The sequence below is a fragment of the Littorina saxatilis genome, linkage group LG15, assembly GCF_037325665.1.
Source record: "Littorina saxatilis isolate snail1 linkage group LG15, US_GU_Lsax_2.0, whole genome shotgun sequence".
NCBI classification, from domain to species: Eukaryota; Metazoa; Mollusca; class Gastropoda; order Littorinimorpha; family Littorinidae; genus Littorina; species Littorina saxatilis.
Window position 1 is genome coordinate 19,897,051 of NC_090259.1, and position 15,136 is coordinate 19,912,186.

Below are 15,136 nucleotides of genomic sequence, written 5' to 3' on the forward strand. Positions count from 1 at the left end.
AGGCCAGCCGAGAATGCCAGAAGGGGCAGGCAGAGCGAATGATAAAGCGTAGCAGAATAGAGCTATGCCCGGGACAACCTGGAGACAACGTGGCAGTGCCCGTTCCCCTGGTCGACAGGGGTCGAGGAGATCCCAGAAACATTCTGGGAATTATTCTGCACAAGACTGAAAACGACCTGTATAAAATTGCAACAAGAAGCGGGGTACTGAAAGGATCTTTCACTAGAAATGAATTTGAACTCTGCGCACAGAAACTCTTGACAGAGCAAGATGTAAAATGTGACAAACAGGTCAGTGTCCGCGAGGCAGTTGTTCAAAATTCCTTGAGTGGAGGACAGGGCTTTACCAAATGCAACTGCTCTGGGGGGAAAAAGTGTCAAACAAATAGGTGTAAATGCTTCAAACGTAAAGTACTCTGCAACAGTCGTTGCCACCAAAGCCTGACATGCAAAAACAAATGAACAGAAGAATGCCTGGTACTCAAACTATGTGTGTATGTGTGTGTGTGTGTGTGTGTGTGTGTGTGTGTGTGTGTTGGTGTATGTGTGTGTGTGTGTGTGTGTGTGTGTTGGTGTGTGTGTGTTTTATTCATTGCTCTACATTTTATCTACATTTTAAATTCTTGCACATATTTATAACCATTTCCATTCCTAAAGTGCACAGTGCAAATGCTCTGAACGTAAAGCATTATGCCACTAAAGCCTGGCATGCAAAAACAAATGAACAGAAGAGTAATTAACACTCAAATCTACATGAAAATGTGTGTATTTTAGTATTTCATTTTGTTATTATTCTTTTATCTACCTTTTAATCTGACAGATAATAACATTAAAATCTGGTACATATTTATAACCCTTTTCATTCTTATTGTACACGTGCGTGCGTGCGTTTCGATTGATCAAGAGTTTGTGTGTCAGGCATTTCTGGAAATGCCTAACAGCTAATTTCAGTCATTACTGGAAATGACTAAAATATCCAGCTAAACTTTAGGCATTTCCTGAAATGACCGAGTGAATCAGTCATTTCCGTAAATGACTACTTTTCGGTAGTCATTTCCGGAAATGCCTGGTTTCCCAACTTGCCTGTAACATATACACAAATGACCGCTGTAGAAGTCCTCGACACCCGGGAGGTGTAAGGTATAACTATGTAAAGGGGTAATATGTAAAGGGGTAGCTATAACTACCAGCTGGTTAACATGCGTGGTAATTCCCGAAGGTGTTGGACTGCCGAGAACGGTCTGTAGAGGGGCTGATTAGCAGATCTATACAAACATGCACGTTGTACGTGTAGCTATGCTTTGAATTCCAGACGGGCCTATGTGTCGCAAAGACGTATGCTTTGAATTCCAGACGGGCCTATGTGTCGCACCCAGACACAAAGAATTCTCACTTTCGTCGAGACTACTAGACTTTCACGTAGGATTTTGACATAATCATTTCGCTTGCGGGGCCTGTTCGAGGATTACGCCGCTATCCTACCCGTACAATAAAAGTGAACATTAATTCGTAAAGCAATTGGAGCTTATGGTTTCTTGCAAGAAGATCAATGCAACTTGGTATAATTTCAAATGGATACCCGGATGCTCGAGGCATGATTGAAACCCCTGGGGCATCCGTGCATTCACCTGGAAGTGACAAGCGCAGTAACGGCACCAGGAGGGTGCGGGTTGGGGGTTGGGTGGAAGAAGTACCGCTAATTACATACCAGGTAAGACTGAATCATGTACACGATGTGTGTGTAGAGATATGAACATTGAATGGAGAGGGGTATGCAGGTTTATGCAACTAAGAGCTCAATGGGTAGGGGTGGTTAGGGGCCGCTAATAACATACCAAGTAAACAAAAGTGCACGAATACACGAAGCATGTGCTAATGTCACAGTATAGATGAACTTGCTTAAAGAGTGGTTCGAATTCCACACAGAGGTTATGCAGATATGCACCGGAGCCGAGGGAGTGAGAGCATGGGGTGGATGGGTGGGTGGGGGGGGGGGGGTTGTTGGATGAGATGCCGCTAATTATGAACACACCAGGTAAGAAGCATGCACGATACATACCCATATGACCTCGCTCTTAGATTCCATCATCAGAAACCTTGGAGCCAATTATCCCCAACGCACTCTGTTGGTTTGGTCCTAAGCACGGCTTGGCAAAGCCTGGCGGTATAGTCTGTACTCTTGGGCTAAAGAGTTTGGCAAGGCACAAGATCCTGCCTGGTTTCTCGTGGCGGAGAGAGGGGTGAGAGAGAAGATGGAGTTGGAAAAGAAAACAAGTTTGAATTCCGTCACGTAGTTGACTGCTGCACGATTTTAGGTTGCAGTTGTTGTTTTTCTTGTTGATTTGTTTTTCTCTTTTTTTCCTGTTATCTTTGTATAAAGAAGAAGATAGCTGCACAGTTTCACTCGTTGCTGGTTGGTTTTCTGTTGTTGTTGTTGTTTTTCTTTCTCGCTGTTTCTGTCTTTCTTTTCTTCCAATTCGTGTGTTCTCGACGTTACTTTTCTTTTCTTTTCTTTTTCTTCTTCTTGTTTTTCTTGGTATATGAACTGTCAGAACTGGCGGAAATGAACTTGCACTCGCACGTTTACACTGTTCTGAGAAGTGGCAACTCGGTCAGTTGTAGCTCAGAGTATACACATTTCCAAAGCCGAAACGCAGGTGACGCAGGCACTCGATTTCAAGAAAAAGACGAGCTTGGAAACGTACCTGGACCGGTAGCACAAGTAGTACAGAAAAGAAAGCGACGAAGAAAGGTTGTTAGGTTACCCAGTCGTTCTACAGCAAATACCCAAAGGCCGACTAAACACAAGAAATCCTAGAAACAGTATGAAAAAAGACCGCGATGAAGGACTGAGAAAGCTTGTCTGATATTTGCAGCACAGTCAAGTATTTAAAACACCAACACACAAGCAATGCAGAAACAGGGTCCAAAGAAAACGACAGAAAACGTTGGTGAGGTAATTCCTTGCCACGCCGGACACACACAAAATCGAAAGGCCCAAAACACAATGGAGGCATAAACAAAGTCTCAACAAAGGAACGCGTTAACGAAGAAAGCTTCTGAGTTGTGTCGCTGCGCATACGTGCCAAACCAAAGGGTCTATGGCCAAACACAAGCAAGGCTTGAAAGAAAGTTTCAGCAGCACAGGACGTCTGGTTTTGGATAATTGACCTGCCCGCGAAGCACCGCACTTGACTTTGTTGACGAAATTCGAAGGTGCGTCAGTTTAGGCGGGTGCAGCCGTTACTGATGTGTGATGATTCAGTATTACAAGGTCTCCGCACAATTTTGAATCAGCCGCTAGCACCCCTGTTCCAAGCTTGAAACTTCTGTTCGATTACGCATAATTTCACGAAAGAATCAGTCGGCACACCCGTCACAACTTAACAATAATTTTGAATCAGCCGCTAGCACTGAGTGTTGTCGAAAGACTTCATCAGTCATGGATTATAATCAGTGTCAGTCGGTCGAAATGTCATTATGATTAGGCTCCTCCATCACCGCAGAGCCCTCGGAGTAAACTTAACCCCACAGTTCGGTTCCGCCATCGAAATGTACCCTGCTCACTTTAGGCAGGTATTCTCTTTAGTTCTGCCTTGCAGCTCCGGTACGGTGCCCTCTATCGAAAAAAAGCGGCGCCAGAGACCGTTTTCTACCGGCCACAGACTGAGAAATCTGTGCTCTCTATCGGTCTCTGGCAGCACCAACACAACCCTGTACACTGCTTGGTGTACAGATGCCAAGGAATGAGTGACAAAGAGAAAAATATGTTCCTCGACTTCAAAGTCTCACACCTGAAAAGTGAAAACCACACCCGGTTCCTATCTCTCACTTCACACGGATGGCACTGGCACCGACTCCGGTCGAGAACAGAAACTTGGCTTGTTTCGAAGATTTCTCTGGGCCCTGGCTTTTACTCTTCCATGTTTGTTCTGTAAAAGCTTTTTGGCCAGCGGTATGCTTTTTATGCGTGAAAGCAATGTAGACAGGTGAAATCCAGAAAGTTATGATATAGACCATAGATTCTAGATATAGATCCCTGTACAAATTCAGTCTGAAAAGCTGTCGTTGCTTTGTTTTGAAAAATGCTTGCCTGACTATCAGGGTCCATGTTCCATGAGAGCGTTTTGAATAGCTTGTAACAGCACCCTAGACGGGTTACGGGAGTCAAGAAAAATATGACACACGCTCACTCCGAAATGTGGTCGATAAACCATTGCAAAGCGAAAACGAAACAGTCCGTCTTACACACAACAACATTGGCAGCAGTCACTCTCTCTTCCTCCCCCCTAGCTTCTCATAAGATAACTTTAAAAAGGCGTAAAAAGCACACCACAACAACTTCAGCAACGAAGTCACTCCTTTCTCCCTCTCTCCTCAGTTGACCTCTCAAGACTTCCAAAGCCACAGAAAACAAGAAATTCGCAGCATGGTTTCTTGAGGGTTTTCCTCCCTACAACTCTAACTGCTTCTACTCTCTTTGCTCTAACTTCTGTAGTAATCGTATTCTCGCCCCTTTCCTCTGTATATCCCCCCTCTGCTCAGTCAGTGCGCCGTACACACTTCTCTGCCTCTTCCTCCGTCAGTCTACAGACGAACACTCTTTCACAGTGGCTCGATCCTCTGCCAAGCGCTATCTTTTCAGCTCCTGCAACACCCCATATTCAAGGCACCAAACCAACATGGGCTGCAAACCAGCAGAGTGGCAAACACACCCTGCTGTATCCAACTTATGCAGATCTTAGTGTAGCAAATAGCGCAGGTACGTACCCCCCAATATGAGGCTAATCTATTTTCTTTGCCCTTTTTATCTTTTCTTCACCACCCCCCAACTTCGAAGCACCAAAACGTCAAAATGCGAGCACACCTAGCTCTATATTACTTTGGCTGCAGAGCTCAGTGGAGCAAAGAGAGCAGGCTTCCCCCAACAAATGAGGATACTTCCTTGCCCTTTCTGTACTTTTTTCTGTTTTTCCGTTGGCCGGAGAGGTGTAGTACCTTCCAGGTCTGTTTTTGGCTGCGGTACCAGATATATGCTGTGCGCTGAGTTTCCGAGGCCAGAAGGTTTTGGAAGGAATCAAATGATTGCCGTGTGTGTGCGGGAAACACAGGCGTGGGATGCGAAGATACATGAACTAGCTGCAGCAGTAAATTGAATGTTCCGCTACTTGGACACCGCAAAAGCAGTGGATTAAGTGTCGTGTTGTTGTTGTCGGTGGTGTTGTTGTTGTTGTTGCTGTTGTTACTGTCGTCGTCTTCATCATTGTTGTCGCTGCTGCAGCTGCTGATGGTTTTTTTTAGTTTTTGTTTGTTCTTCTCAAGTTGTTGTTTTTGTTGTTGTTGTTAAACTCTTTTTTTATATATATATATATACATTTCAACATCTAGTTAAAAGGCTATTTTTGTTTCAACGGGCAGGCGACAGACAATACCAGTATGGGTGGTCAAGTACAAGTGAAAATGTCAGTCATGGCAATCAAGGAATAAACAACCCCCTGCTATAGATCTAAGTTCACAGTTGCTGAGATTGAGAACATTGTAACTGTTCACTCTTTCAAGTCTTTCTTTTTTTCAAGTCTTAATTTACTCATTGTACAACCACCAGCAATATCACGCGTGAACGCACCACGAATCGCTTGAACTACCCACTTGTTTGCGACGCGAAGAAAGTATAACCAACTGCATGATTTTTTTTCTTCTAATTCTGCAGAAAGCTGAACGATACAATGCAAGGGCATGGCAAACCCGAATTAAAAAAATATTGGCGTCTCCAACGGCGGGTCTTATCTGCAATCGGTCTGTCTGCAAAATTTAATCAGATAACTTGAAAGGATAATGTCTGCGACTTGGCAATGGGCTCGGTATAGCCCAACATTCCGTCAGTGCCTCTCACCACAACTATCAGCCCTCCAGCTTAACACACACACACACATACACACACACTGACACGCACAGGGAGAGACATAGAGAGACAGAGAGAGAGAGAGAGAGAGACAGAGATAGAGAGAGAGAGAACACACACACACGCACAGGGAGAGACAGAGAGAGAGAGAGAGAGAGAGAGAGAGAGAGAGACACACACACACACTGACACAAACACACACACACACAGGCACAGACACGCACACCGCCACCACCATCACCCCCCTCCCCAAAACACAACTTCTGACAATGAAAACAGAGCAATCCCTCTTTCCCAATCATTCACTCAGCAACGCCTGTTGAAACAGCGCTGACAACCTTGAACTCTGAAGACTTTCGACCTCATTGGTATGCATGGATTCAGATGGCCAGACTAACGTTCGCCGCGCTAATCGGTTTGAAGAAATCTAAATGGACAGTTCACACAACCCGTGCATAGGAATGATGTCACAGGATTACTGTCAATCGGGTCCAATTCTCCAGAACAACCGCATGGAAACGAACTCCCGAGGTGACTGAGAGAATGAATACGCCTTGGGACAAATTGTGTTTGGAATTCAGTTTAAACGTACACAATTGCTCAGTGAAGGTTCCGATATAATTATGTATACTTAATTATTCAACACACACACATTTAGAAACGGATTTTATCGGTCAAATCAACTTATATGGTTGAAATACTTGGTTGAAATCAAAATATCGCTCGCGTAGCATGGAACCGAAGAACAACCACATCCGCAGAAACATACATTTGTTTTGCGCTCCGGCAAGAAGAAAGCCCACGGTTCCTGGTTTGTGCAGATGTGTCTGTGAACATGGATTTGCTGTTAAATTTCTCCCTCACCATTCTAGGTCGCTACGGCACGCTCGAGGTCTGAAAAGTTAACAATGGGGGCAAGAGAAGACATTGTGAGTCGCGGTTCTCCGCATTTGTGCATAATTGGATTTAATATTCTAAGGTTGGGCAAGACAGAGATCGTGTCTGCTGTTGTTTTAGCTGGCGGTTTTGTTGTTCATTAAGTTTCCGTTGTTATTACATTATACCTTTTTTTCATGGCTGCTAAATAAACAATATGCTTTGCACCAACCCGTGCGTGCGTGGACGCGCGCGTTTGTTTGTGTGTGTGTGTGTGTGTGTGTGTGTGTGTGTGTGTGTGTGTGTGTGTATGTGTATGTGTGTGTGTATGTGTGTGTGTGTGTGTGTTAGTGTGTGTGTGCTTGAGATAGCACGCGTCTGTCTGTCTGTCTGTCTGTCTGTCTGTCGGCCTGCCTGTTTCTGCAGCCTGCAGCCCCAATCCTACTGGTAAGTCTTCATTAAAAACAGATCAAGTAGATGGTCATGCGATTTATCAAAAAAAATAAAAAAAACTTGTTTAAGAACATTCCACCAACCATAACCCACTGACACGATAAAGAACAAAACCTGAGTCTCTGTCGATCTTAAAACACGTCACTTTTTATTTCTAACAGTAAATGCTTTGTGCTCAGTTGAAACCAGATCACTTTGCTTGAATAGACCTTTGTTCAGGCCATCCCTTTGCACTTAATTAAACCTTTCTTCAGCTTACGAGGACTCTGCACCTACACTATAATTACTCTGCTGTCTCTCTCGATTTCTTCCAGTGAAAAAGAAAGAAAGAAGGAAATACCGGTAGAAGGATTGAATTGAACAAAAAAGAAGAAAAAAACTAGGAAGAACGAAACTAAATTTAGGTGTTTCATTTTTGCTTCAGTTAGACTTTGTTTAGAAGTTCTAATTCTCACTCAGTTAAGACTTTGTTTAGAAGTTCTAATTCTCGCTCAGTTAAGCTAACAGAGATGCAGTAATGAAAACGCTGTGTATCAAGATATTTTTTTTTTATAAAGAGAAGAAGAAAATAAGTGAACCAGGACAGACAAACAAACAAAAAACAGAAAAACGGATCTTCATACAAAAAAAGTCTTGAATTTCATTTTCCCTTGAATCCGGAGGATGCGGGCAGAAAACAAGACAAAACAAAACAAAAAACAAAACAAGTCGCGTAAGGCGAAAATACAACATTTAGTCAAGCTCAGTCGAACTCACAAAATGAAACTGAACGCACTGCATTTTCGTGGCAAAGGCAGTGAAATTGACAATCCAGAAAAGTGCGGCAGCGCTGAGGAGGATAGCACGCTTTTCTATATCTATTCTTTTTAACTTTCTGAACGTGTTTTTAATCTAAACATATCATATCTATATGTTTTTGGAATCAGGAACGGACAAGGAATAAGATGAAATTGTTTTAAAATCGATTTCAAAAATTTAATTTTAATCATAATTTTTATATTTTTAATTTTCAGAACTTGTTTTTAATCCGAATATCACATATTTATACGTTTTTGGAATCCGAAAATGATGAAGAATAAGATAAACGTAATTTTGGATCGTTTTATAAAAAATAATTTTAATTACAATTTTCATATTATTAATGACCAAAGTTATTAATTAAGTTTTAAGCCTCCAAGCTGAAATTCAATACCAAAGTCCGGCCTTCGTCGAAGATTGCTTGGCCAAAATTTCAATCAATTTCATTGAAAAATGAGGGTGTGACAGTGCCGCCTCAACTTTTACAAAATGCCGGATATGACGTCATCAAAGACATTTATCGAAAAAATGAGAAAAAAAACATCTGGGGATATCATACCCAGGAACTCTCATGAAAAATTTCATAAAGATCGGTCCAGTAATTTACTCTGAATCGCTCTACACACACACACACACACACACATACACCGCGACCCTCGTCTCGATTCCCCCCTCTATGTTAAAACATTTAGTCAAAACTTGACTAAATGTAAAAACAAACAAAGACGTCACACCGGAAGAAGGTAAGAAGGAAAGTGGCAAATAAAGAAAGAACAAATAGAGACAGCGACAGAAACTGAAGAGATTGGTATTGGGTCTGCAGGATTATACATTCCGTCAGATAGACCTGCAAGCAGACAGATTGACTGACGGACGGACAGACAGACAAAATGAAAAAAACAAGTAAAGAACTCAAGGATGAACAACGGACAAAAGGATGGCGAGAAACTCATCGAGAGAGAGAGAGAGAGAGAGAGAGAGAGAGAGAGAGAGAGAGAGAGAGAGAGAGAGAGAGAGAGACAGAGACAGAGAGGCAGAAATCGAGAGAGAGAGAGAGAGAGAGAGAGAGAGAGAAAAAGAGGCATGAATCGAGAGAGACAGACAGAGACAGAGACAGAGACAAAGAGGCATGAATCGAGAGAGAGAGAGAGAGAGAGAGAGAGAGAGAGAGAGGGGGAGAGAGAGAGAGAGAGAGTGAGGGGCCGGGGGGAGAAAGCATGCCCCATAAGGAGAACAAGGTTTTAGCCTGAAAGGGAGAAAAGAGAAAGTCTTGGGAAAACGAGGGTCACTCTCTCCTTGTCCCCAGATTAATGAACCCCCGTCGCCCACTCAAGAGACAATTTCTACCCCTCTCCAACACAGACACCCTTACGCCACATCTTGTCTTTGCCAGCCGGTCAAATATGGAGACCACGTGGTTATATATATGTTGACCGATATATATATATATATGATCTTTTCTTTGGTGACATCTGCGTCACTGGAGTATGTTGAAGTGTCTCTCTTTTAGCAAAGAACTTCTGCCTCTAGAATTACCGTATTTGGGTCGTATACGAGTACGTATTTTGCACCTGCTAAACGCCACAAACACATTAATTACATTCCGAAACAGATAGTGTGCTAACGTTCCAAACCTAAAAACTAAAACAAGAAAGATTATTTTATGCAGCGTTTAAATATAAACAAAACGAAACATTCACAAAATAATGTCCCCATTGTGCTTGTTTTCGTTGTTTCTATTATCAAACGTTCCATAAGCTTGCATTTCTTTGTTGTATTAAAACACATTGATTTCAAAGTTTGTTTGCACAAAAAACATTGATTTCAAAGTTTGTTTGCAAAAAAAAAAAAAAACCCATTGATTTCAAAGTCCTTTTCAAGCGATTGCGTTTACTGCCACTGGTTTGTGCAATGTACTGGCTTTTTCTTGAGACACGAGCATCCTTTATTTTGGACACGCAGTATGACACCCTCACCAGAAGCATTCTGCAAGGCACCGCTGAAGGAGGACGTCAGTATGACGCGAGAAACAATGCAATATCTAGTCCAACAACGTCAAAGAGTGGACCACAAAACTGATGACTTTGCCAGTTCTCCTGTTGACGGCCGCCAACAACAAAAAAAGGGAATTCGTACCAATGCACAGATACAATAAATACACACAAACGAATACGGCAACCTTGCTGCGCTCGAATATATATGATACATTTATCTTTCCAGCATCTTGCCATTTGTTTCTCAAGTCGATGCTTCGCGAGCCAGTTACGATCTTCTCAGCTCAGCCGAAGACGGATTGATTCTGGAGTCCGTTCTTCATCCAATTACGTCTAGAAAGGACTGTCTCATCCTCACACGATGCAACTCGATAACGTGAGATAATGGCACACTCTCACATATAATTTCCTTCTGACATGCTAAATATTTTATGCACATGATGGTCTGAAAAGGTTCCACCTAAAATAAATATCATGTATGGAAAACGTTAGCCATGACTTCCTTGCAGGCAGCCAATACAAAACAGCAAATCTTATATTTATATCTTTTGAACCATCGCCTACATCTTAGCAGTTGACAAAACGTAAAATGTTTGGCGGTAAAGCACCCGTACTCAGGCAAAATTGTGATAGTTTCCAGCTACGGCCTTCTACTTCTAGCAAAGATATGTGACTGAATGCTTGTCTTCTCTTCGTTTTTACATTTTAGTCAAGTTTTGACTAAATGTTTTAACATAGAGGGGGAATCGAGACGAGGGTCGTGGTGTATGTGTGTCTGTGTGTGTGTCTGTGCGTGTGTGTGTGTAGAGCGATTCAGAGTAAACTACTGGACCGATCTTTATGAAATTTTACATGAGAGTTCCTGGGTATGATATCCCCAGACGTTTTTTTCATTTTTTCGATAAACGTCTTTTATGGCGTCATATCCGGCTTTTTGTAAAAGTTGAGGCAGCACTGTCACACCTTCATTTTTCAATCAAATTGATTGAAATTTTGGCCAAGCAATCTTCGACAAAGGCCGGACTTTGGTATTGCATTTCAGCATAGAGGCTTAAAAATCAATTTATGACTTTGGTCATTAAAAATCTGAAAATTGTAATTAAAATTATTTTTTTTATAAAACGATGCAAACTTACTTTTATTTTATTCTTCATCATGTTCTGATGCCAAAAACATATAAATATGTTATATTCGGATTAAAAACAAGCTCTGAAAATTAAAAATATAAAAATTATGATTAAAAAGTAAATTTCCAAAATCGTTTAAAAATCAATTTCATCTTATTCCTTGTCGGTTCCTGATTCCAAAAACATATAGATATGATATGTTTGGATTAAAAACACGCTCAGAAAGTTCAAACGAAGAGAGGTACAGGCAAGCGTGCTATGCAGTAAAGCGCAACCGCTTCCGCGCTAAACAGGCTCGTCACTTTCACTGCCTTTTACACTAGCGGCGGACTACGGTCATTGTGAAAAAAATGCAGTGCGTTCAGTTTCATTCTGTGAGTTCCAAAGCTTGACTAAATGTAGTAATTTCGCCTTACGCGACCTAATTTTTTTTTTTTTAACCAACAAGAACAAAAAGTGTGCGTCACACTGTGTTGAAACGTTACTGCAACGATGGCTCGCAGCTATAGTCGTAATCACGTCAGCTCAGCCGCAGACCGATTGATTCTGCCGTCCGTTCTTCATCCAGTTACGTCTAGACAAATGAGTGTTTTATCCTCAGACAATGCAACTCAATGCCGCGAGATTAAGCAGTGTGGGTGGGTCGTTCTTCTCTAGGTCGACATACCATTGGTCTAAAACCGGCAGTACATCAGAGTTTATGGTCTATAGGTTTGGTCGTTTCATGATATAGCAAGAAGATTGCGTGTTAGGGGTCAGGGTGATCTTCATCATGAGTTATGCAGATGCAGAAGTTGCAAGGGTTAGAGACTGTCTGTTTGTGTGTCTGACTCTCTCTTTCTGTGTCTGTCTCTCTGTGTCTCTGTCTCTCCCTCTGTTTGTCTCTCCGATTGTCTGTTTGTCTGTCTGTCTGTCCGGCTGTCAGTCTGTCTGTCTGTCTCTCCTTCTGTCTCTCCGTCCGTCCGTACCTCCCTCGCGCTCTCTCACTCTCTGTCTCCCTCAAGGACAGATTCTAAGAAAAGGCCCAGCCTTATATATTTATCCTTGTAAAATAAAGTTCATTCTCAGTCTAAGTCTCAATCTCTCTCCCTCTCTCTCTATCACCTTTCTCCCTCCCTCTCTCTCTCTCTCTCTCTCTCTCTCTCTCTCTCTTTCTCCCTCTCTCTCTCTATCACCTTTCTCCCTCCCTCCTTCTCTCTCTCTCTCTCTCTCTCTCGATCCCTCCCTCATTCCCTCCCTCCCTCTCTCCCTCTCTCTCTCTCTCTCTCTCTCTCTCTCTCTCTCTCTCTCTCTCTCTCTCTCTCTCTCTCTCTCTCTCTCTCTCTCTCTTCTCCAAACTGCGTTTATCGTCAGATAAGCAACTCAATACCTCGAGATTGTGCATTGTGGGACGTTCTTGTCCAGGTCGATGCACTGATGGATCCCCTGAGTTTTTGCTCGAACCAACTGTATAGTTGCCCGGGGGTTGTAGGTTTGGTCCTTTGATTATGTAACGAAAAGTTGGCGGTCTCTCTATCTTTCTCCCCCACTCTCTCTCTCTCTCTCTCTCTCTCTCTCTCTCTCTCTCTCTCTCTCTCTCTCTCTCTCTCTCTCTCGCGAATTCTCTCTGTCTCTCTCTGTCTCGTTTGCCTGTTTGTTTGTTTGTTTGTTTAAAATGTTCACGTTATTTGTGTGTTTGTTTGCTTGTATGTTTGTTTGTTTCTGTTTGTTTTTTGAAGTGTTTTCATTCTCGTCCTTCGTTTATTAATTGTTTGTGTCGCAGCAATGCCTAGCTCTGAGAAAAGACAACATGGACCTGCAGCGCTCCCAAAACTGTGCGTCTCTGCTTCCTATACACAATATAGAAGCCGAAAACACGTGCTAAAAGTTCTTGAAGTGGTCCCGTGACAGAAAAACGCACAAAATTTATATTATGCGTATTGTGGGTACTGATGTAATCGCCTGCTAGTGTCCATGCAGAATAGACAAGAACGTACATTTCGCTGCGTTTCGAAGACGAGGACATGTCCGGTCTGATCTCTACCGACCCAAATGTACAGACTAATAACACTTTTGTGAAGAGTCACAGACATGCCAACAGTTTTTTCCGGTTTTGGGAGCCTCTACAATTTCTTTGTGGGGGTTCTCGGACCCCCATAAAATATTATTGGGACCCTCTAGGTAGAGCTTCGGTGGGGAGCCCTGGGCCTAAAGTTTTCGAGTTGCAGCTCTCTCTCTCTCTCTCTCTCTCTCTCTCTCTCTCTCTCTCTCTCTCTCTCTCTCTCTCTCTCTCTCTCTCTCTCTCTTCCCTCTCTCTTCCCTCTCTCTCTCTCTCTCTCTCTCTCTCTCTCTCTGACTCTCTCTCTCTCTCCCCCCACCCCTCCCCCAGTTTTTTTGGTCCAAAACATTCATCCTCACACCATACAACGCAATACCATGAGGTAACTTGGCGTGGGGCGTTCTCTTTCTACTTCTTTTCTTGGTCGATGTGTTGATGGGGTTTCAATGGTGGTAAATCTAGTTTCTTGCCCTGGTCAACAACGGATAGCACTTTAGGGGACCATGGCCTTTTTTATATGATGACGATGACGACAAGGACGACAACGACAACTACGATGATGATGATGATAATGCTGCTGCTGCTGCTGCTGCTGCTGCTGCTGCTGATGATGATGATGATGATGAAAAGTATTTGACAAGCATGAAACTATCCTTCCATCTGTATTTTTTGCGTGTATCCAACAAACTCATATCTTTCTCCATCTCTTCACCCTTCCAACGTGTCTCTCTCCCCCCCCCTCTCTCTCTCTCTCCCTCTCTCTCTCTCTCTCTCTGCATCCCCCCTCTCTTTTTCTCTCTCTCTCTCCCCTTATCTCTTCGGATATCTCTTTACCCACTCTCTCTTTCTCTCAAGCAAATGATTTTGTTCCGATTGCCCCAGCTTCAAAAATATATTGAATGAAATCTTTGGCCACATTACTCCCGTCTTTACAATGATTGGGGCATGCCCCGATCACTCGGTCAGAGAGAAAAGGCAAAAACAAAATAGACAGGGTAAATAGCGGTGAGAGATTTGAGAGTGAGAAAGAGAGAGAGAGAGAGAGAGAGAGAGAGAGAGAGAGAGAGAGAGAGGGAGAGAGAGACAGAGAGAGAGACAGAGAGAGAGACAGAGACAGAGAGAGAGAAAGAGAGAGAGGGAGAGACAGAGAGGGAGAGAGAGAGACAGAGAGAGAGAGAGAGAGAGAGAGAGGGAGAGACAGAGAGAGAGGGAGAGAGAGAGAGAGAGAGAGAGAGAGAGAGAGACTGGAGAGAGAGACACACACACACACACACGCACGCAAGCACGCACACACATACCCACCCACCCACGCACGAACACACATAGGTGGTTTTACAGTCATTTGGGGTCGGCTGTGTATCAAAATGCCATCTTGCTCAAAACACAGGCATTTGGGGTCTCTTTTGTTTTAAGTGTTAGAAAGTTTCTTAAAACTTCAATGAGCGTTAAATGCCATTTTAAAGTGTGAAAACTCATTTCAGGAGGTTATTACATAAAATGCAACCTCCAGCGTGATTTTTAGAAAAACAGACATTTGGGGACGATGTTTGCTGTACAGCAGTGAAATGGGGACGTATGTGTACACAAAGTGCAGAGCTAGAATTACGTTATCGGTGCTATGAATGTTTTAGGTGTTAGAAAGTTTGTTAAAACTTCAATGAGCGTTAAATGCCATTCTAAAGTGTCAAAACTCATTTCAGGAGGTTATTACATAAAATGCAACCTCCAGCGTGATTTTTTAGAAACAAACAGGTATTTGGGGACGATGTTTGCTGTACAGCAGTGAAATGGGGACGCCCAAAAGTGCAGAGCTCCCGCAGAGCTATATGAATGGTTTCATCACATACATGGCGCTAGGCGACATATGTTGTGAAAAATTTTACAAATCACGTTTTTGCGCCCGATATTTTCTTGTCATCTCCAAAGTCAAGGGACAAACACGAAATTCC

At 42.9% G+C, this 15,136-nt stretch overlaps 2 protein-coding genes across 4 annotated transcripts in view; one reads left to right on the forward strand and one right to left on the reverse strand.

The window, feature by feature from the left end:
* The window catches only part of LOC138948774 (KRAB-A domain-containing protein 2-like), a 3,886-nt gene extending 2,796 nt beyond the window's left edge, over nt 1-1,090 (forward strand). Inside the window, exon 2 of the mRNA XM_070320384.1 lies at nt 1-1,090. This exon is cut by the window's left edge and continues 1,340 nt beyond it. Coding sequence (XP_070176485.1) covers nt 1-461 — 461 coding nt within the window. The 3' untranslated portion in view covers nt 462-1,090.
* The window catches only part of LOC138948776 (carboxyl-terminal PDZ ligand of neuronal nitric oxide synthase protein-like), a 296,420-nt gene that overhangs the window by 151,428 nt on the left and 129,856 nt on the right, over nt 1-15,136 (reverse strand). Inside the window, exon 1 of one of the 3 annotated variants that reach the window (XM_070320387.1) lies at nt 2,059-4,890. The exons of the other annotated variants lie outside the window; for them this stretch is intronic. Coding sequence (XP_070176488.1) covers nt 2,059-2,088 — 30 coding nt within the window. The 5' untranslated portion in view covers nt 2,089-4,890. Of the gene's footprint in view, nt 1-2,058; nt 4,891-15,136 lie in introns of those variants that run through there. 3 annotated transcript variants of the gene reach the window in all.